The sequence below is a fragment of the Manis pentadactyla genome, chromosome 8 (genome assembly GCF_030020395.1).
Source record: "Manis pentadactyla isolate mManPen7 chromosome 8, mManPen7.hap1, whole genome shotgun sequence".
In the NCBI taxonomy this organism is placed as follows: Eukaryota; Metazoa; Chordata; class Mammalia; order Pholidota; family Manidae; genus Manis; species Manis pentadactyla.
The window spans coordinates 6,377,450-6,400,549 of NC_080026.1; the positions used below are offsets into that span (position 1 = coordinate 6,377,450).

Genomic DNA, 23,100 nt, shown 5'->3' on the forward strand with positions numbered 1-23,100 from the left:
AATGCTCTCTCTAAAAACAAAGGAGGGAGGGAAGGTAGGAAGGAAGAAAGGAAGAATTTGTGTAATTGTGGGGAATCCAAACAAAGCTATACTGACTGTGAATTTCAGTGACACGTGCTCCACAGTATGTATACACATACAAATTAAATGCATTTGTTCAACCATGACAAGAGGTACATAGTGATGTAGGGCCTAGAGGACATTATGATGAGTGTAATCAGAAACATACAGCAGTCCTAATGAGGGCCGAGTAATGAACGACATCAGACCAATTATTGGGGTCTGTTCCTAGTTCACATCGCACAAAGCCTATGTTGTGGAGTGTCTTAGCCTCTAAATTGCTGCAGCCTCTGCTGTTAAGCTTGGTAGGAACAATGTGATTCTTGCAACGTGATATAATTTCAATATTTTAAATAGTTATTAAAATGGCTTGCAGGCCAGACTGGTTGCTCTTTAAGCTCCTGGATCCCTGGAAGTGATAGAACCATGTCTCACTTCTTGGCATCTCTAGCACCTGGCAAGTGCCTGCTATGCCAGAGAATCTCAAGTAATTCTGGTTTACTAATGGGTAAGTAACATATATGAACAGCCTTTGGAGACCACAAGACTAGTTATTAAAATAAAAATTGCTATTTTCACTATCGAGATTATGACCAGAACAACCTAGATAAGTGAAAATCAGATGCTAATGCTAATAAGACTGTTAACTGTTTTCCCTGACCTCTGGTTTCAGATTTTTATGTACATGAAAACAGCCTTGATGTCTATATTGAGTATATTCCTAAAGTATACTCATCTCATATATTTGAATCTATTAATACATGTAAGCTAATAACACGCTGTAATTATTTCATGTCCTAGATTTCATGTAAATTTTGATTTGATTTAATAAATTGTATTTGCTAGAATTTTGAAAACTTGAAACTTTCTAGCTTTGTATCTTGTCAGTGAGTTAATTGCTTTGACCTCCCTGCCAGTTTATCACCGAGTAGTTAGGAACTCAAATGCTTGCAGGAGACTTCAGGAAATCAGAGAGTTCTATCTAAATACATTCAGGTTCACTTGTTAAAAAACCCCTGCTAGCCAAACAAAATATTGAGATTGTAAGGCTGAATGTTCTAGCCAGCTTCACAGGGCTAAGTCATGTTCAGAGTAGAGTGCTTCATTATGCTACCCTAGGTTCCATGCTATGGGATCATTTTTATCCCTAAGAGAATTTTTAAGGTGTTTTTTGTACTTCTAACAGTGAGTACAAAACCTCAGGTAAGCCTACCTTATATGGAATTGCACAGTTTAGTAAGTTTCCTGTGTTTTTCTTTTCCATTTTTTTCACTTTATTCTATTTCATTCATTATGAAATTGAATGAGTAAAGTGATAGGATACCACAATTTCTCTGGAAGTACAAAGAGTATACATTGACTCCCAAATGTTTATTGGATGTTTGGGAAATTGGGCCACGTGTGAAAGTGAGAAAGTGCACAGAAACGTAAGGAAGGTGCCTTTCAGATGATTGCTGGCTGCTTCATCATCATGGCTACACCATTTAATGAGAAATCCCTGTGCATCAGACACTGGGCTGATAAATGAACACATTAAAGCCCAGGGATTGTGAAAGATAGTGTGCCTTCAGCTACATAATTCACACGAGTGTGTGCGCACATGCCCGCACACACACGCACACTCAGACTTAGTCACCACACACACACTCAAGCCAACACAGATGAAGTTGGGAAACCCTGTCTGTGCTGAGGGCATCCTTTAGCATAGTGAACTGCAATTCCGTTTAGATGATTCAGCGGCTGTACTTGCTTGCAGTGCCTTCCTGTCTTTTGAAGACATAAAAGTCAAACTTTCATCGAGGTTGTTACCACTGCTGAGCCAGTTTGTTTTTATCCAGCTCTGGTTCTGGATGATTGTGAGAATATCAGAAGGCTTTTGGGACCACATCATCTTCCTTGTAAATACAGGGGTTCATGATGGTTCTTTTGAGCACATTGCAATTTATCAATTTCTTTTTATAAAGTCTTCAAACAGACTTTCCCTATTATGTTCCTTCATAACCTTTCAATTAAGTTATTTCAGTTATATTCACTTGCTACAGCCTTTTCAGTCCCATCTTTATGAGATTGCTAATTCCTGTCACTTATCTTTGAGAAACTACATTCTTTTATTCAACCACATTTTCTAAGAGAATGAATCTGTTGCTATCAAATGATCAATGTCATGTTAAAGGAGGCTCTTAATAGCATAAATTTAAATAGCTCTTCTTAATAGTCCAACAAGCTCATAGGCTGTTTGTACCAAATATAAGCTTGTATCAAATGCTACCTATTCAACCTTTGCCATAAATTCTGACTCAGTAGCTATTCATGAGAGAAAAGGATTGATGATGGCTGGAATTAACCTTGGCAAGAAAGAAAAGCAGTGTCACAGGGACCAGTTATGAGCTAACTTCTAGAAGTGCATGTGAGCATTAATTCAGACAGTAGCCAAAGGGCAAACGTTTCTTGGTTCACCAAAAATGACACAATAATTTTATATAACTTCTGTTGAATAAATAGCAAGATGCAAATTGTATATGGCAAAATGTATTTCACATTGCTTCTGATTTCTCCTCCTGATAGAATCAGAATTGTTGAATTTTAAAACACATGAGCATGATTTTCATAAATGAAAGATATGTATTTTACATCGAACTGGTTTGTTGCTTTTTATTATTTTATTTTATTGTTACTAATACATATTCATTACGTATTTGGACAGACACGGCAGATGGTGTTTCTCAGGAGCTCTTCTCTGCTGGCTTGGTTGATGGGCATGACGTAGTTATAGGTAAATCATTTTTTAGTATGAAGTGTTTTATTGATATATCAAATGGACATCATTTAGAAACAAGTTTTCATGAAGGAATAATTTACTCTGGGTTTTTGAAAATTTCTTCTTGCTCTTTTATATGAAAGAATTGTATTTAAGAGTCATATTTAATTTTCTTTTTTAAAAAGCTCTTAATGTAATTCTGTCTAATTTATCTGGACATGATTTATGTGATGCAGAACCTTACTTGTTGGAAATATAGCAAAGAACCTAGAAGACTCAAATGTCTGTGACACAGCAAAACTAAAATTCCATGCACCAATGTACAGGATCCTCTGAGGTCCTTTCTCAGAGGCTTTCTATTCCTTCCTCGATATAGTTCTAATGAACTTTGATGTTAGTTTTCCCAGCCCTTAGCGAGATTTATCATAAAGTCTTAAGGTTGGATGAGACTTAAAAGATCATTCAGGCCATTTCTTTCATTGAATAGACAAAAATCAACAGATTTCTAAAGTGATTCAGTATTTTTTGCAAGACCATGAAGCTGGGTTGTCGCAGGGACACTTCACTTTGAGACGGAAGCTCTTTCTACCCCTTTTAGAATCAAACAGTAGCTGCATGGAGATGGGGAGCCTGCTTCACACTAGCCTGCATGTGTGTTTCATTTCTAGGAGCAAGAAAATGACTGGTAGCCTCCTGACAAGGCAAGGGAGGCAGAAAGCTATAAGAGGCAGACCCTGTCATCTAAGAAAAAATGTAGCCTGGTTCTACCTAAGGGGAGGGTAAATAGTTCCATGCACAGCAAATTCTGAGTTTATGAAGATTTTATAATGTAGTCTGTTAGAGTATTCATCATGCTGACCCTAAGTAATCAAGATGAGTTAACATTGTAGTAATGTTAACTACAACATAGTAATTATATTGTTAATTATTATAATAACATATTAAGGGAATGTGTATTATGATAAAACTTCAGAAATATTCCAATCAAAACTGATGCTTGAAATTATTTAAATGGTATGTTTTAACTTAAAAAAAAAACCACTTAGCTGAAACTGGTCATTACACGATAAATGCTGGAGTGCGCGAGAGTTTGTGGCGGATGTAGTTAGGGGCCAAGAGTATTGTGTTCCTAGAACCTCTACATAACACACTCTACATAACGACACCATTGTAAAGTGAATTTATTCTGTTTAAATAAGAGCAACTGGGGTTTTAGTGGGAGATGAGAATTCTGACTAAAGAATCAGTTTCAAATGTATTATTGATATATAAACAATATGTCATAAATGTAAGTATACAAAGATAGATATCCAATTTTAAAGGAAAGTGATGTACGTGTCCTCATATATTCTGTCTTTTCACACTTTCCTATACGGTGTTTGAGATCTCGTGACCGCTAACGTCTTACCTAAGTTTTCTGATCCCGTGTGAGAGGGAGTTGAGTAAAAAGGTCAGTTCAACTTAGGTGTCTGCTGTAAATTCCATCTTAGACTTACTTTTGTTAACAATTCCTTGATAAAGGTAGATACTCATTCACATTAGAAAAAATAAGCACACACCTTTGTGTCTTAGTTTACCTGAAGAAATAAGGAGAAAAGTTAATGGCTAGATGAAGATACCCTGTAAGATATGCTTTCTTTAAAGAGAGCTGTGGTGTGTGGGCCATACATGAAGCCGCCAGAATGAAAAATTCCTTAGTAGATAAAAATGAAAATGAAAAATCTTTTTAAAACACCTACTAATGTTTCCTATTGGGCAAGAGGCTGAGGATCAAATAGTCTTTGATTTGAGTTGATCATGGCAAGTGGTAGGGAACAAAGAGAGTAAGAGATTCATGGAAAGATACCAGGTCATACCTTTTTTTAAAACATTGTCTTGCTTGAGGCCCACACTCAGATCTAGTGTACTACTTTCATTGCCCCAGGCTCAGCTGAATCTAAAGTCAGTGATTTCTTGGTTTTTTTTTTAAGATGGAAAATAAGGCATAGTTCATGTACAACTTAATGAATATGTTTTAAATACAAAGATAACCAGAAAACTTCTATCTTTCTATGCTTTAATTACTTTTCCAGAATTTTTCATTTTGCCTTCTTTCTCCTTGGGGCTGATGTTGGGGTAGGACGTTGGAGTAAGAGGAAGCATGTGCCTTTCTTCCTTATCTTAGTGTCAATAAAAATGCCTCAGAGGAACGTCCCACCTCAGAGTCATGTTTGCATATTTCATTTGATCATTGCGTAAATTCTGCAAGGTGGAGAGGACAAGTTGGTTTTAATGAGTGTATTATGGACGAAAAAGGAGGTCAAAAGAAGTTTCCAGGATATTGTCGCTTATCATCGTCTTTGAAATCGGGGCTCCCTGCCCAGAGCCTGGTCCTGGCCTTCCCCTCTGTGTACGATTCATCCAGTATCTTCAGCTTTGAAAAGTAAATCCAGGTGACTTTAAATGATGGTGGTTTTCATGTCTTCTGGAAAAAAAGAAAATAGCTGTCCTTACTTATTTTTCCCACATCAGATGATTAAAATTTTAATCATTGAGTATTTAACAAACAGATACATGTGTTTAACTTTGTCCCCTCTGACCCACCTCTCAGTTCTCCACTCGCTGCCTTATCATTTGTTTCCTTCTTTGTGAGATTTGTCCCCTCAGCACAGGAATCTATTTTTATTTCTTCCATCTTAGAACAGCCCTCTCTTCACCCCACCTCCCATTACAGCTATTTCTCTCCACCCTGTTAGAAAACTTAGACTCCTTCAAAGAACTGCCTCTGACTTAAATTCCCTTCTTACCATTGTCTCTGGACCCTACTCCAGTCAGGCTTTGACCTCCCCACTCCACTCAGACCGTTCTTTGTTCTTCTCAAAGCCCCACCGGGGAAGGCACGCACCCAGCAGGTGAAACGGCAAGCGCAGGAGTGAGTGTGGCTGGCGAGCAGCGAGCAAGAGGAGAGGGTGGGAGGTTGTGGGCTGTGACCGAGCGCCTGCGTGCTCCCAAGTCCAGTGGTTTATTCTCAGTCCTCACCTTGTGTGAACTTTAGCAGCACTAGCACCCTCCATGGCAAGTGTTCTCATTTGCTTTTTAAGACTCCTTTGGTCTGTCACGTTACTGATGTCCCCTCACTCTGCTGGTTTCTCCTCATCTCTCTGACCTGTAAACATTGACAGGTCTAAGGACTCTGCCTGGAATCTCTTCTCTGTTCTCTAATCACTCGCTCCCTTGGTGATCTCATCTAGTTCCGTGGTACTACCGCCTCCCAGTCTCTGATTCCCAGATTCATATCTCCAGCCCAGACCCTCCTTGAATTCCAGACTCATATCCAGCTGCCTTCTTGGTATCTTCACATGGAAGGCCAGTAGGTATCCCAGATTTCATTAACACCACCTCCGTAATCCAGCTCCTAGTGTCTGCTCCCAGCCAGCCCACCAGTTCCTCTGCGTTCTAAAGTGATGTCAGTTCCATCTTCTCAAGTTCTCAAGCCAAAAACCCAAGAGTTATCCTTGGCTTTCTTTCTCATACCCGACATCCAGTCTGTACGAATGTACCCGAGATCCAGCCATTACCCATCATCTCGCTTCCCATCCTATTTCAAGTCCTCGTCATCCCTCAGCTGAATTATTGCCTCCACCTCTGTGCTGGCCTCCCCACTTCTGGCTTTGTCTCCTTTCCACTTATTCTCATCCTAGCAGCCAGAGACCCAAGAAGTCAGCAGGGACAAAAGGCCACATAGTGTGACTGTATTTGTGTGAAATGACCAGAATATGCAAATCCATAGAATCAGAAAGTAGATGAGTGTTGCCAGGGCCTGCAGGGAACAGGGAAAAGGGGACTGGCTGCAAAGGGGTATGGGGTCTCTTTTTGGGGTAATGATGAAAATGTTCTGGAATTAGAAGTGGTAATGGTTGCACAACCTTGTGACAACTAAAACCACTGAATTGCCTACTTTAAGAGGGTGAATTTTATGATAGTGTGAATTATATCTCAATAAAAAAAGTAAGCTAGATCACATTAATGTTTCAAGTAAAACCCTCTAGCGGCTTTCCATCTCACATCTCAGTGGCTTACAATTCCATGATTGTCCTGTCACTTCTCAAACCTTTTTGCTCTCTCTTCCTCTCCCCTGTAGCTCGTTGCACCCCAGCCACTCTGGCCTTTGTATTTGTTACTCCTCCTATGGGGATGCCCCTTCCCAGGTACACCTGAGCTTAAATGTGAGACTGCCTCTCAAATGGGCCTTTCCTGGCCAGCCTACTTAAATTTGCTCCCCGTCTGCATCATCTACACCTCTTCCTTCCTTAATTCTTTTACCAAGTCTCTCCCCACCTAACAGGCTATATGTTTCATTCATTTCAGTAACTACAAGGGATTTTTTTCTTGAGCATTAACTTTCTTGAAGGCCAGGTTTTTAAAATCTGTTTATTAATTGCTGTGTTCCCAGTGCCACATGTGCATTTCACATAGTAGGCATTCAGTCAGCACTTTTTAGAGATAAACAAATACAGTTTTGAAATAGATATCTCATAACATTTACTTTAGAAACAAAGTCTATTTTGAGTATGAAATTCCAGTATTTTAAGAAGCTTACTTTCAAGAGTACAGAATTCAAGTAGCATTTTATAAATATGAAATATGTTCGCTTCACAAAGGCTGTGCAAAAAAATAGTCCAGTTCAGCTTAGAATGTTGGCATTTGGAGGTTTGAATGATTTCTTATATGTGTATTTTTTCAGCTTTTAGAATATAAAACAGCTAACATTTAAGTAGATTAAAAATCTTTTTTTTCCCCATCAGAGTTTTCTCTTGAATTGGAGTGAATGCTTAAGGCAACACACAAAAAAACCCTGGAAAAAGCAATAGTATGTGTTATGGAACAGTGAATGTTAAACCTTTTCCTGTAATGTGGCAAAGATATGTTACCAGAAGTCTTCAGTACCCAGCTTCAGGGTGATCTCCCTTTAGTGCGCCCACCTTCACAAAGCAGAGAGGACCCGGTGTAGTGATGGGATGGTTGTGTGCAGACGCAGAGCAGTGCAGAGTGAAATGTAAAGTAGACTGAAATCGCAAGGCCACTTAAGCTGTGCTTAAAGGCAGCACAGCCTTAGGCAAGAAACCGGGAACAGTTTTAGGCTTGTGTAAATGGAAACTGATAAGATTGGCGAGGACTCCTGGCTGGGTGTTGGTTTAAAAAATGTAAGTTAACTTGGCAAGATGCAGAACCTGATGGTATGCATGTATAAATGTGCATATCTTGCTTGGCTGGGATGGCTGATAAGCGAAAATAGACCAGATCTGAGCCCCCAATCCAGCTGTTTCAAAGACGGAACCCAGGGTTCACTGATAAAGTAAGAGCGGAGAAACTTGTTTATTTTGCCTCATACTTAAAATGTAGCCGATCAGAAGTTTTCCCTGTAAAAGAAACGCAGGGGAGAGAAAAAATCCAAATTCATATGTACAAAAGACATCAAAACTTCTGAGTTCTCTTCAGGCTTTGTGATGCATGATAATTTTGAGACTCTGAGTAAGTGTTAGAACCTCCACCACAGAAGGCACACCAGTGCATGTCGAAAGTAGCCAGTGGTCTGTCCTGCTCAGCAGCTCCTGCGAAGTTGTTGGCCTCTGATCCGCAAAGCTTGAGCCAGAGATCAGGGTTTGGCAGCGAGCAAGCAGCGAGTAGGAGAGGAAGCTGCCTGGCAGCTGCAAAGAAATGCCTACTGACTGCTCTTTGCTGGGGTTTCATAGCGTTTCCTGGCTCTGTAACAACGTATGTGCATTTTTTCCTTCAAGTGGAGTTTAGGACCAGGTGTCGGAATTTCTGTTTCCTGAGAAGGGAAATGTGTGTCGGCATTCATTTGTGCAGGTTTCCTCTGATGGATTTTGAGCCTCGCCGACTAGGTATCGTTGCGCAGGAAGCTGATATTGATGATAGAGACTCATAAGCCATCTCAGCGGGTCTTCTGACATACTGTTTATGTTCTTGAGGGGCTCTTTTCCTGCACAGGGAGAATCCTATTCAAAACCTGTCTGCCCTTCAAGATTCACCATAAATGCCACCTCCAGGAAGACTTCTCTGATGCCGGTCCCCACCTCAGCAGATTCTGGAGGGCAACTCTACCTTGTGGCGAATGCGAGCCAACTGTATTTTTAGTGCCATGTGGCTTTCATCCCACACTGCGTGCTGGTGCCTGCCTTCCCTTTGTGTGGAGGTGAAGGTGCCTTTAGGGCAAGACCTGTCTTCTGTTTTGTTGAGTCTTCCCCCTTCACCACACACTGGCACTTAGTAAACATGCCTATGTTTAAATGAATACATACTTGGCACATTAATGCTGGAATAGTGCTTGAGTTGATGGTACACTTAATGTTGCAACTTCTCAAAACGGAAGAGTAATTCCCCATCATGATTGATTTTTCTTTTCCCCCTCTCTCTGCCCCACTTCCCCTTCTTTCTCTCTTTCTAAAGAATGACTTGACAATCTTGCCTCTCGGGAAGAAAATGTGGTTGGTCTAGAAGACCTTCTGTCCCCTAGCGCTTGCTGAAGTTACACTCTTTGTCTCCGAGTGTGGACTCCGAGATGTCTGAGTCAGAAATTTTATCTTGGGTGCTTATTAAAAATGCACATTTCCAGGTTCCAGCCTAGAGCTATAAAATCTGGATTCTTGAGCATAAAATGTAGGAATGTGCATTTTTAATAAGGTGATTCTTATACACAGTAGCATTTCATGGCCACTTCTTTAGTTTCTGCTTGCAGTAACCTCTGGAGACTGTTTCAGCTTATCATCTGTATCTTCTTTCCACTCTCAGTGATCTCCTTTGTTTTTCTACCTTATTTGATTCTCTTTTCCCTTTAGGAGTATATTTTAAAACTGTGCCAGTTAACTTTTTAAAATTGTGAGTGTCTAAATGGTATAGATATGTGGTGGAGCCTCTGTGGTATAAATTTTTATGATAATGAGCCATTACATTTCTTTTTTTTTTTATTAAAACAGCTATTGCTGCTCAGGGTGCAGTAGATCCTCCAGGTGGCCTTCAGCTTTTATACTTCCATATAATGGAAAAGTGTCTTTAGGCTCCAGCATATGCAAGCAACAGTATCTTTGCTCATTCATGAGCATATGGTTGTATGTGTGAAGTGCTTTGTTACCCTGGCTGTAGGCGGGGATATGTAAGTCTGTTGTGAGTGATCCAGGATTTATTGAGCAGCAATGTACTTTGGCAGTGAAAGTCTTGGAAAAAGAGTGAACATATTCTCTTATATACAGTTCAGTGATGATGCTGAGATGTTACTGATGTTGAAATTCAGTTAAGGAAAACTTTCATTAAAAAATAGTGTCTTTATTACACAACCATACCATGATTTTAAAATGATGACAGATGATAAAAAAGGAAGAAAACTCATGAAGCCTTTTCTGGGTTTGACAGGCTTGGGATTAGTTGAATGATGCCAATAAATACAGTTGAGTGATTCTTGATTAAAAGTTGTCTGTATGTTAAGTTTAGTAGTCTAGGGAATTAGAGACTCCTGGCTTGGGAGAACTGCTACTAATTACTTTCCTTGTATATATTTACCATAATAAATGTTGAATAGTTTAATGTGGTATAGAGTTACCATTTTCAAAAATGTGCCACTGCCAATTTGATTATAACTCATTTTTCCCAAATAACTATTTTTCTGGTTTGCCAGATATCTATTTCCTGATTTCCCAAATATCTGTTTTTCTTTTTAAAAATTTTATTGAGGTATTTATCCCTTAAATAGGAAAATTTAATATTTTAATATGAAAGATGAGTATACAAAAATTATTTTTAAGTATTTACGAGTGACAAGCTGGACTAATATAAAAGTACCATACGTTCAGAAAAATGACTACCCTTTCTAGCTGAATCAAAATGTTCAGCTATTGAACTCATTGGGGAGGTGGTAGAACTACCATGTTGCTGTTTGAATATCCAAAGAGCTGTTTCCTTTGTGGAATGCTCAGAACCAGGCCTGAATGCATGTGTGGAGCTCACACATGTGTGTACACATACACACAAAGCACTAATGAGGTTGCAGACCTAAGAGTTAATACATTTTTAGTTTTATTTAATTGTAACAGACAGGCAGAAGCAAAATATAATTCTCTTTTAACAGAGTATCATTTTTTGTGACCTGGTGACCATATTCACCCTGCCCAGAAACATTCAAGGGAATTAAGTGGGAGAAACGTTTTCCTAGAAAACCCAGTCAGAAGCTAAAATGAGCTGCCCACTCCTATGACCGAATTAACTGCCAGTCCCAACCACCCTCTCTGCTCACTTACCTGAAAATTCTAGAAAATGATTGACTAGCCAGGTAAGGGTTGGCAGTCTTATTGTTTTTAAAGACGTTCTGATTTGGTGGGATTGGGAAAGAGCAATTCAAAATTACCTCTCCAAATGGGGGCAGCTGTTATTTGCAGGAAGATCTAAAACATAAAATAACACCTTTAATCTCCCCACAGGTGTTCTCAGTTTCTGTATTGCATGATTATGAATTAGTGTACCAGTAAACCATGCTATAAACCCTCATTTTCTAATTAACTTTTATACTTTTCATTTAGTTAGGAATGTGGATCCCTTTAAAACCACTGATACAGATCAATCCTTAATTTCTCTTAAAGTGAAGCAAGAGCTTGCTAGTAGATTACTCTTAGATATTCACTAATTAGTAGAGTCTTGCTTTTTTCAATTTCTTTAAATTGTCCTATTTAATTTATTTTAATCTGTCTTTTAACTCTAGAATCAGATGTGCCTGGGGATTATATTCAATCCAACCAAATTTTCTGACTTTAGAATTACAATAATCCCAAATTACCAGTCACTGCTTGTAATGAGAATATCTTTCTGGCGAAAGTCAAGTAGGTTTACTTTGGTACAAGAAGCCGAATATTTGTGATATTATACATTTTTCTAACATTACCAGGGGTGTAGGGTCTGAATTAAATGGCTCTTTTCCTGAGTACTGTGTTCCATTTGCAGATTGATTTGTCTCTGGCTCTATCTAGTTACTGTGTATGTTTGGTGTTTACCCACTTCAGAAATCTCTGGGCTTCCGTGAACTTTAACTATTTCATTCACATTATAATATTGTAGATACAAGTACATGCCCAGCTTTGCTTGTAGTAGGCTGGCAGAGTGGCAGGCAGATCTAATCTTAAACCAAATTTCTCTGCTGTTTTTGTTTTTTTACTCTATTATTGAGATAAAAGAGAAGTCACTGCCTGCTAATTTGCTATATATTTGAACATAGAACTCCTTGTTTACCCAATCAAAAAAAATTTTTAAACCAAGAAAGAAAATTAGGTCAACATTTTTAACACAGTGTGGGCTTACTCTCACTATTTTTGGCTTCATGTCTAATTATAATCTTAAATTTGACTTTGTACCTGGCATTTGGTTATTATTTAAGAAAAAAAAAAAAACAGCAAAGAGGACCTTCATGACCATTGTAAGAAAACCTAGTTCTTAATCTTGAACTCCTTAAGTTTAGCATCCCAAAGGTGCATAAGAATGCTTTCTCCCTGATTCACTTTATTTATTTATTTATTTATTTTTTTAAGATAAGTATTTTTTTTTATTGAAGGGTAGTTGATGCACAGTATTACATTACATTAGTTTCAAGTGTACAACACAGTGATAAAACATTTATATACATAATTCTAGGTTCCAGCTATCACCCTACCAAGCTGTTACAATAACTTGACTATATTCCTTATGCTATACATTACATCCCAGTTACTTATTTATTTTACCATTGGAAGTCTGTCCTTTTTTTTTTTTTTTTTCTGTGAGGGCATCTCTCATTTATTGATCAAATGGTTGTTAACGACAATAAAATTCTGCATAGGGGAGTCAATGCTCAATGCACAATCATTAATCCACCCCAAGCCTAATTTTCGTCAGTCTCCAATCTTCTGAGGCATAACAAACAAGTTCTTACATGGAGAACAAATTCTTACATAATGAATAAGTTACATAGTGAACAGTACAAGGGCAGTCATCACAGAAACTTTCGGTTTTGCTCATGCATTATGAACTATAAACAGTCAGTTCAAATATGAATACTCATTTGGTTTTTATACTTGATTTATATGTGGATACCACATTTCTCTCTTTATTATTATTATTTTTAATAAAATGCTGAAGTGGTAGGTAGTTTACTTTTGTATATGGGGTTAGACAATGGTCCAGTTTCATTCTCCTACATGTAGCTGTCCAGTTTTGCCAGCACCACCTGTTGAAGAGACTGTCATTTCCCCATTGTATGTCCATGGCTCCTTTATCAAATATTAATTGACCATATATGTCTGGGTTAATGTCTGGATTCTCTAGTCTGTTCCATTAGTCTGTGGCTCTGCTCTTGTGCCAGTACCAAATTGTCTTGATTACTATGGCTTTATAGTAGAGCTTGAAGTTGGGGAGTGAGATCCCCCCTACTTTATTCTTCTTTCTCAGGATTGCTTTGGCTATTCGGGGTCTTTGGTGTTTCCATATGAATTTTTGAATTATTTGTTCCAGTTCATTGAAGAATGTTGCTGGTAGTTTCATAGGGATTGCATCAAATCTGTATATTGCTTTGGGCAGGATGGCCATTTTAACGATATTAATTCTTCCTAGCCACGAGCATGGGATGAGTTTCCATCTGTTAGTGTCCCCTTTAATTTCTCTTAAGAGTGACTTGTAGTTTTCAGAGTATAAGTCTTTCACTTCTTTGGTTAGGTTTATTCCTAGGTATTTTATTTTTTTTGAAGCAATTGTGAATGGAGTTGTTTTCCTGATTTCTCTTTCTGTTGGTTCATTGTTAGTATATAGGAAAGCCACAAATTTCTGTGTGTTGATTTTGTATCCTGCAACTTTGCTGTATTCCGATATCAGTTCTAGTAGTTTTGGGGTGGAGTCTTTAGGGTTTTTTATGTACAGTATCATGTCATCTGCAAATAGTGACAGTTTAACTTCTTCTTTACCAATCTGGATTCCTTGTATTCCTTTGTTTTGTCTGATTGCCATGGCTAGGACCTCCAGTACTATGTTAAATAACAGTGGGGAGAGTGGGCATCCCTGTCTAGTTCCCGATCTCAGCGGAAATGCTTTCAGCTTCTCGCTATTCAATATAATGTTGGCTGTGGGTTTATCATAGATGGCCTTTATTATGTTGAGGTACTTGCCCTCTATTCCCATTTTGCTGAGAGTTTTTATCATGAATGGATGTTGAACTTTGTCAAATGCTTTTTCAGCATCTATGGAGATGATCATGTGGTTTTTGTCTTTCTTTTTGTTGATGTGGTGGATGATGTTGATGGATTTTCGAATGTTGTACCATCCTTGCATCCCTGGGATGAATCCCACTTGGTCATGGTGTATGATTTTTTTGATGTATTTTTGAATTCGGTTTGCTAATATTTTGTTGAGTATTTTTGCATCTACGTTCATCAGGGATATTGGTCTGTAGTTTTCTTTTTTGGTGGGGTCTTTGCCTGGTTTTGGTATTAGGGTGATGTTAGCTTCATAGAATGAGTTTGGGAGTATCCCCTCCTACTCTATTTTTTGGAAAACTCTAAGGAGAATGGGTATTATGTCTTCCCTGTATGTCTGATAAAATTCCGAGGTAAATCCATCTGGCCCGGGGGTTTTGTTCTTTGGTAGCTTTTTGATTACCGCTTCAATTTCGTTGCTGGTAATTGGTCTGTTTAGGTTTTCTGTTTCTTTCTGGGTCAATCTTGGAAGGTTGTATTTTTCTAGGAAGTTGTCCATTTCTCCTAGGTTTCCAAGCTTGTTAACATATAGGTTTTCATAGTATTCTCCAATAATTCTTTGCATTTCCATGGGGTCCGTCGTGATTTTTCCTTTCTCGTTTCTGATACTGTTGATTTGTGTTGACTCTCTTTTCTTCTTAATAAGTCTGGCTAGAGGCTTATCTATTTTGTTTATTTTCTCGAAGAACCAGCTCTTGGTTTCATTGATTTTTGCTATTGTTTTATTCTTCTCAATTTTATTTATTTCTTCTCTGATCTTTATTATGTCCCTCCTTCTGCTGACCTTAGGCCTCATCTGTTCTTCTTTTTCCAATTTCGATAATTGTGACATTAGATCATTCATTTGGGATTGCTCTTCCTTTTTAAAATATGCTTGGATTGCTATATACTTTCCTCTTAAGACTGCTTTTGCTGTGTCCCACAGAAGTTGGGGCTTAGTGTTGTTGTTGTCATTTGTTTCCATATATTGCTGGATCTCCATTTTGATTTGGTCATTGATCCATTGATTATTTAGGAGCGTGTTGTTAAGGCTCCATGTGTTTGTGAGCCTCTTTGCTTTCTTTGTACAGTTTATTTCTAGTTTTATGTCTTTGTGGTCTGAAAAGTTGGTTGGTAGGATTTCAATCTTTTGGAATTTTCTGAGGCTCTTTTTGTGGCCTAGTATGTGGTCTATTCTGGAGAACGTTCCATGTGCACTTGAGAAGAATGTATTTCCTGTTGCTTTTGGATGTGGAGTTCTATAGATGTCTATTAGGTCCATCTGCTCTACTGTGTTGTTCAGTGCTTCCGTGTCCTTACTTATTTTCTGCCCGGTGGATCTATCCTTTGGGGTGAGTGGTGTGTTAAAGTCTCCTAGAATGAATGCATTGCAGTCTATACCCCCTTTAGTTCGGTTAGTATTTGTTTCACATATGCTGGTGCTCCTGTGTTGGGTGCATATATATTTAGAAAGGTTATATCCTCTTGTTTGACTGAACCCTTTATCATTATGTAGTGTCCTTCTTTATCTCTTGTTACTTTCTTTGTTTTGAAGTCTATTTTTTCTGATATTAGTACTGTAACCCCTGCTTTCTTCTCACTGTTGTTTGCTTGAAATATGTTTTTCCATCCCTTGACTTTTAGTCTGTACATGTCTTTAGGTTTGAGGTGAGTTTCTTGTAAGCAGCATATAGATGGGTCTTGCTTTTTTATCCATTCTGTTACTCTGTGTCTTTTGATTGGTGCATTCAACCCATTAACATTTAGGGTGACTATTGAAAGATATGTACTTATTGCCATTGCAGGCTTTAAATTCGTGGTTACCAAAGGTTCAAGGTTAGCCTCTTTAGTACCTTACTGCCTAACTTAGCTCACTTATTGAGCTGTTATATACACTGTCTGGAGATTCTTTTCTTCTCTCCCTTCTTATTCCTCCTCCTCGATTCTTCATATGTTGGGTGTTTTGTGCTGTGCTCTTTCTAGGAGTGCTCCCATCTAGAGCAGTCCCTGTAAGATGTTCTATAGAGGTGGTTTGTGGAAAGCAAATTCCCTCAGCTTTTGTTTGTCTGGGAATTGTTTAATCCCACCGTCATATTTGAATGATAGTCGTGCTGGATACAGTATCCTTGGTTCAAGGCCCTTCTGTTTCATTGCATTAAATATATCATGCCGTTCTCTTCTGGCCTGTAGGGTTTCTGTTGAGAAATCTGACATTAGCCTGATGGGTTTCCCTTTATAGGTGACCTTTTTCTCTCTAGCTGCCTTTAACACTCTTTCCTTGTCCTTGATCTTTGCCATTTTAATTATTATGTGTCTTGGTGTTGTCCTTCTTGGATCCTTTCTGTTGGGGGTTCTGTGTATTTCCGTGGTCTGTTCGATTATTTCCTCCCCCAGTTTGGGGAAGTTTTCAGCAATTATTTCTTCTAAGATACTTTCCATCTCTTTTCCTCTCTCTTCTTCTTCTGGGACCCCTATAATACGGATATTGTTCCTTTTGGATTGGTCACACAGTTCTCTTAATATTGTTTCATTCCTGGAGATCCTTTTATCTCTCTCTATGTCAGCTTCTATGCGTTCCTGTTCTCTGATTTCAATTCCATCAATGGCCTCTTGCATTCTATCCATTCTGCTTATAAACCCTTCCAGAGTTTATTTCATTTCTGCGATCTCCTTTCTGGCATCTGTGATCTCCCTCCGGACTTCATCCCATTTCTCTTGCGTATTTCTCTGCATCTCTGTCAGCATGTTTATGATTCTTATTTTGAATTCTTTGTCAGGAAGACTGGTTAGGTCTGTCTCCTTCTCGGTGTTGTCTCTGTGATCTTTGTCTGCCTGTAGCTTTGCCTTTTCATGGTGATAGGAATAGTCTGCAGAGCTGGGACGAGTGACGGCTGGAAGGACTTCCTTTCTTGTTGGTTTGTGGCCCTCCTATCCTGGGAGGACAGCGACCTCTAGTGGCTTGTGCTGCGCAGCTGCGCGCAGACAGGGTTTCTGCTTCCTGCCCGGCTGCTATGGAGTTAATCTCCGCTGTTGCTGTGGGCGTGGCCTGGCTCGGGCAGCTGCTCCAAAGTGGTGGAGTCGCGTTGGAGGGGGAGCGGCCGGGAGGCTATTTATCTCCGTAAGGGGCCTCCCTGCTCCCTGCAGCCCAGGGGTTGGGGTGCCCAGAGATCCCGGATTCCCTACCTCTGCATTAAGTGACCCGCCCTGCCCCTTTAAGACTTCCAAAAAGCACCCGCCAAAACAAAACAACGACCACAAAAAAAAAAGAAAAAAAATTTAAATAAAAAAAAAAAGTGGCCGCTTGTTTTTCTTTATTCTCCGGCGCCAGCCTCAGGCCTCTGCTCACCAGTCTTGCTGCCCTGTTTCCCTAGTATTGGGCTCCCTATCCCTTTAAGACTTCCAAAAAGTGCTTGCCAAAACAAAACAGCAAAAAAGCAAAAAAAAAAAAAAAAATGGTCGCGCGCTTTTCTTATGTCCTCCGGCGCCCGGCCTCCAGTGCCCGGTCACTGTTCTTGCTGCCCTGTTTTCCTAGTATCAAGGGCCCTGCACTCTGGCCCGGATGGCGGGGGCTGGGTGCTCGGCAGCCCTGGGCTCCGTCTCCCTCCCGCTCTGCCTGCTCTTCTCCCGCTGGGAGCTGGGGGGATGGGCGCTCGGCTCCCGCGGGGCCGGGGCTTGTATCTCACCCCCTTCGCGAGGCGCTGGGTTCTCTCAGGTGCGGATGTGGTCTGGATATTGTCCTGTGTCCTCTGGTCTTTATTCTAGGAAGGGTTGTCTTTGTTATATTTTCATAGATATATGTTGTTTTGGGAGGAGATTTCCACTGCTCCACTCACGCCGCCATCTTCCACCCCTCTCCCCTGATTCACTTTAAAATAAGGAGAGACTTTGGCCAGTAACAGTATAATAGATTAGGAAACGTGGCCTTTTCATCAGATTTACACTTTCTCCATTGAAGTTTATGCCCAATTTTGTTCTTGAGCTGATGCGCATCACAAGTACACACTATACTGTGTAGCCTATAGCTAGCATTCCATAAATTCAGGTTTTCCTGGAGAATTCCATGGCTGATGACCCATAGGGCCATCTAGCAAGGATTTTTCAAGAAAGCACTAGAATAGCCACAGGTGCAAACTCATGGGCCTGGCTCTACACACCTTCTGGCCAGAGGACACTATGGCAGAAAGTGAAGGAGGAGCTGTGCATTAGACTGGGTAGGCCGATTTTATTGTTTTAATTTTTTAATAGCAAAATACCTTCATCTTCAACCTTAGGGAACCTGGTCTGCCCTGAGACATTGGTACTTGGAGTAAGGACATCAGATTCAAAGTGTCTTCTCAGTAACGGACCCCCAGGAGGGCTACTTTGTAACAGATTTCGAGAGTTCTTACCTGTTTGTAATTGTTTAGCTAGGTCTGTAGAAACTCAGTATGCTCCTGACTCCTTTCTTCTTTGGATGGATGGATCTGGGCCCAGAATTCTTCCCTGTCCCTCTGTGCTAGGTGGGGTCAGAGGCTAACGAGCCTTGCTTTCCTCCCTGTGAGCTGAGTTGCCTCCCATATCCTTCTCACTGTTTTGCTTCTAGTTCTTGTAGTGTCCGTAGAACTGAGTGATGGGCATGGCGTACCCTGGAAATCTAACGTCTAATAGAAAGGGAGAGTAGTTAGTGGGCATGACTGGGAAAGCGCTGCTCTTGGGAAGCATAGAAATGCCATCGGCTATTCTGACTAATGGACTTCCTGGCCCCTGGCACACTAGGCTGACTGGAGCTCTCAGGCTTTCTTTTTTAAAGTTGGTGGTTTTTTTTTTAGTGCTCAGGAAAATTTTTATTAGGTAAGGCATGGGTATGAGAAATTAACTTTTGATATTTTTTTCAGGATTTTTTTTTGTCAAAAATATAGAGCTCTGTACTTAAAATAACTCGGAACAGTGGCTTTGTATGGTTAATTAGCAGTAATTAAATATAACAGCTCTAGCTTCTTGGCATAATCTGAAATATCCATGGAATTCAAGCATCTGCAGATGAAATAGTTTTCAGCCAATGCTAACAGACACTCCCCTGGGGTGTTACTGGGTGTGCCCCGAGGGTGTGTCCCAGGGGCCCTCCCATCGCCTTGTCAGTGCCAGTTACCACGGGGCGGGCTCACTGGCTCCTGCCTGTTCCCTGCCCAAGAGCCTTCCGGAGAATCCTCGCCGGCATCGCCAGCCAGCATGACAGATCTAGTGCTGCAACAGCGGTGTTGTGCCCTCAAGGTCCCAGGTGTATCCTGTCATTGAGCCAGAGTGGGACCTGCTTCTTTGCAGAAATGAAGAGAGGGGCCTTCTACCACGCTTGGCCATCAAGGGCCTGAGGCCGCCCTACTTCTTTGTTCAGTAAATAAAGCATCTAATCTACTCTGCTGGGTGTACTCCAGGTGAGGAAATAGACAGGCTTCCTTCCTCCATGAAGCTTCCAGTCTAACAGGAGAGACAGACATTAGGTCAGTCCATGCACGGGAATAATGTAAGTGGAATGAGAAACTGGGAGACGTGCTGTGAAGGGAAATCCATGTGCCAAAAAGAAACAGTAATGAACAGGGGGTCCCCATTTAGATTCACGAGCAGAGTAAGCCCCTCTGAGGGACAAATATGTGAGTAAAGTCTTAGATCTTGCCTGGCCATGTTGGGCAGAGGCACAGCACGTACGAGATAATGAACTGTATGAAAGATGACCATGTGCTGGAAGGAAGGGACGATGTGAAATAAGGCCAAGGAGGACGCAGGGGCCAGATCGCACAGGACCTTGTAAGTAGCCATCGCCTTGATGCCTTGGGAAAACTATTCCTACTCATTCAACTTCGATACAGTCTCTTACGTACGTGAAGTATAAATCTTGCACCTTTCCTGCCTTTTTCCTATCAGGGCAAGTAAATGCTTTCCTTTAGCCTCCTCATTCATTCTGCAGAGAGTCTAAACATACAGTCTGCGTGGGCTCAGATCCCTTTGCTGCCTGGACTTGATTTCCCATTTGACTGAGGTCAATAGGAGCCACAGACGGACAGGACAGTAGCTCTGGAGGACTCGAAAAATAAAAACTGAAATTATGTTTCAACATTCTATGTTCATTTAAGTTCAAGGGCATTGAAAAGTGACTTGTAATTTCATGTTCGCTAATCAGAATTTCAGAGATACCTTCAGTAATTCTGAATCCAGTTATTCTGTCAAAGGGAAGATAGTATTCCTAAGAAAGACACAGGTTGGCCACTAGTTGCAGGTATTTTCTTTAACCAGGTTAACTGGTTTTATATATATATATATATATATTCATATGTATTCCCAAGGAGGATGAACTATATTCCCCATTTCATAATACTGCCTTATTCTCACACAAATTGTGGTATGGGCTAAGGTATCTATCCAGTAGAACAATTATCATTACAATACAGCACAGACAACAAAATATTCACGTACAACCGGTTAAAGCAAACTTACCATTTCAAATCCATTCATCGCAGTTGAATTTAGTGAATTCTCTTTCAGGAACTAATACTCTAATTACCTAAATTAAAGTAGACATTCAGGTGGCCTCATGTTCAGAACACAGGCATAGTAAAATCAGTTCTTGTTTATTTAACCTTTGTCCTGACCCAGATTTAGAGCTGGGACAGTGTTTTCTCAGAGTAGTGATTTCTAGAGTGATTATAAACTAGTAAAGCTGTCTGATAGTACTGGTCAGTACTTTTTTTAAAACCCTCCCTTTATTGGCTTTATTCTCTATGCAATACTTTCTTCTAGTATTGCTTTCCAAACTTCTGAAGAGTAGAGGTAACAAAAACATTGAATGGCATAGAAAATTGGCATAGAAAAAATTGAATGGCATAGAAATTAAGAACTCTGTGTGGGCTCCATTAACTTCTGTAATTATTTAAGTAACCAATTCAGATGGATTGGTTATTGGTAAATTTTAGTAAAATTAGTTTTTACATGTCTGTTGATGACCACATGGCTTTCCACATTGTTTACTGCTTTTTGTGACTTAACTGCTAAAATAGCCCCATGTTGTTGCTTAGACTTCCTCTCCAGATCTGAAACGTGCAGAGAACACGTGGTACGGGGAAGGAGCACGGCTCTTGCACCAGGCCGTCGCAGGCCCAGTCCCAGCTCTTTCGGTTAGGACATGTGACTTGGGGAAGTGACCTCATTTCTCAACGCCTCAGTTTCTCCTTTGCTCATAGCGTGTGATCAGTTAACTCATAGAGTTGTTACGAGTCGTGTTTGATTACACAGAGAGGTTAGTGTGACGGCCTGGAACGGCACTGGGTAAGTGGTCATTCCGTCCCCTTTCTGTTTAGAGCCAGTTCCTCTGGCCATCTAGCTGATACAAGACTTCTTTTACTCCAGCCAGAGAATGCAAGGCAGGCCTGGGCTTCCCCCAGTGCAGTGAGACTCGGGTCTTCCGTGGGCAGGGGAGACAGAAACTCCACATAGGGAAGAACGGAAGCACCATCATCTGCTTAGGGTCCCTGCGAGTCACCATGCTCGCCCAGCCCTCTCTGTGCTGGCTACTTACCCCCTCATTGCTCAGCCCCGGCCGTGCTTGCAGGTGGTGTAACAACAACAAAAGGAAAATGGGTGCACGGGAAGAGGCAACTAAATAACTGGTCCTACCAAATAAATTTAGTTGTGACGTGTCTTGTTTAGTTTTATGTCTGCTTCCCTGTAACTGAAGTTCCCCTTCCCTGCTGCCTGGGAGGATGCCACATTGTGGACGCTGCTTGACGAAAGGAGAGGTCTGGGGAGAAACGTGGGCCCCCTCAGCCTCCAGAGGCTTGCCTTCGGAGCTCTCCTTCCACAGCTAAGGGTCTGCCTTTTTCCCTGACTTCTGAGTTCAGACCCTTCCCCAAAGACCTACCTGTTTCTCTGACACTTGGCCCTAGTAATGCCCAGCAGCCTCATGGAGGAATTTACACTTCTGTCCCACGGGAATGTGGCAGTGCTCCTCAGCCTCAAAGGGCAACCCAGACAACCCAGACAGACAAGGACGCCGTAAGCCTAATATTTCTGTGGCGGGATAGCCTCCTCCATGAACTTGACCCGCTAAATTGAGTGATGCTGTCAGCTCCCACTGTAAAACGCACGGCTGATGCCCAGGGCATGCTGGGTGCTCGCGACTGGGAGATGACACTCCGGCATTGCCCTGCACGACCCCCATGTCTGCTCCCACCATATAAGTTCTGTGTTTCACAAGAGTTTGTTCCCAGCCTTGTGTATGCCGATTTACTTCTTACTAAAGTTATGTCATTTAAATAAATAAAAGCCACTTCTTAAGAAAAACTTTAAATGCTTTATTATGAAATAATTCAAGTTAATAGAAAAATATGTAAAATACCACAGAATTACACATTGAGATTTCATTGTGGACAGATTTGCTGCAAATTGCTCTCTCCCCCCCAGCATCCTCTTTTACAACATCTTTTCCAGCTGGCTGCTACTTAACCCAATGTACTCTGCTTCTGTGTTTGTATGGCTGAGTTTTTGTGACCTGAAGGCTTTGTCTGTCTCATATGATTTCATTTGTTTGCGCCTGTGCAGAGTCTCTGAGCTGTACTAGACACTTTTCTCCAGGGAATTCTAAAACCAAGAGTCTTTCTGGTCTAATTTTTAAGTTTATTAAAATTCTATGAAATGAACCTTGAAAACATTATGCTGAGTGGAAGAAGCGAGACAGAAAAAGGTCACAAATTGTATGATTCCATTTTTATGAAATATCCAGAAAAGAAAAGCTGATGAAGGCAGAAAGCAGATAAGTGGTTACAGGGGGCTGAGGGGAGGGTGGGGATGGGAGTGACTGCTAGTGGGTGCGGGGTCTTCTGGAGTGAGGAAATGTCTTGAAACTGGATTCTTATGGTGGGGACACAACACTTTGAATGTGCAAAATGCCATTGCATTGTTCACTTTCAAAGGGTTACTTTTATGTGCATCTCAAAAAAAATTGTATGAAACAATACTTAAGTATCTGGAATTTAGCATTATATATATGTAAATATTAAAATCAGCAATGTTGAT

The 23,100-nt window shown here is 40.5% G+C and overlaps 1 protein-coding gene and 1 long non-coding RNA gene across 2 annotated transcripts in view; one reads left to right on the forward strand and one right to left on the reverse strand.

Moving 5' to 3' along the window:
- Positions 1–23,100, forward strand: part of STK39 (serine/threonine kinase 39) — a 278,894-nt gene that overhangs the window by 210,558 nt on the left and 45,236 nt on the right. The window contains exon 16 of the mRNA XM_036884016.2: positions 2,765–2,833. Within this exon, the coding sequence (XP_036739911.2) occupies positions 2,765–2,833 (69 nt within the window). The remainder of the gene's footprint in view (positions 1–2,764; positions 2,834–23,100) is intronic.
- LOC130684528 (uncharacterized) lies at positions 2,702–21,629 on the reverse strand. The gene is made up of 2 exons (XR_008998805.1): positions 18,447–21,629; positions 2,702–5,282 (listed from the first exon to the last, which is right to left on the reverse strand). It is a non-coding gene; the product is annotated as an uncharacterized LOC130684528 (long non-coding RNA).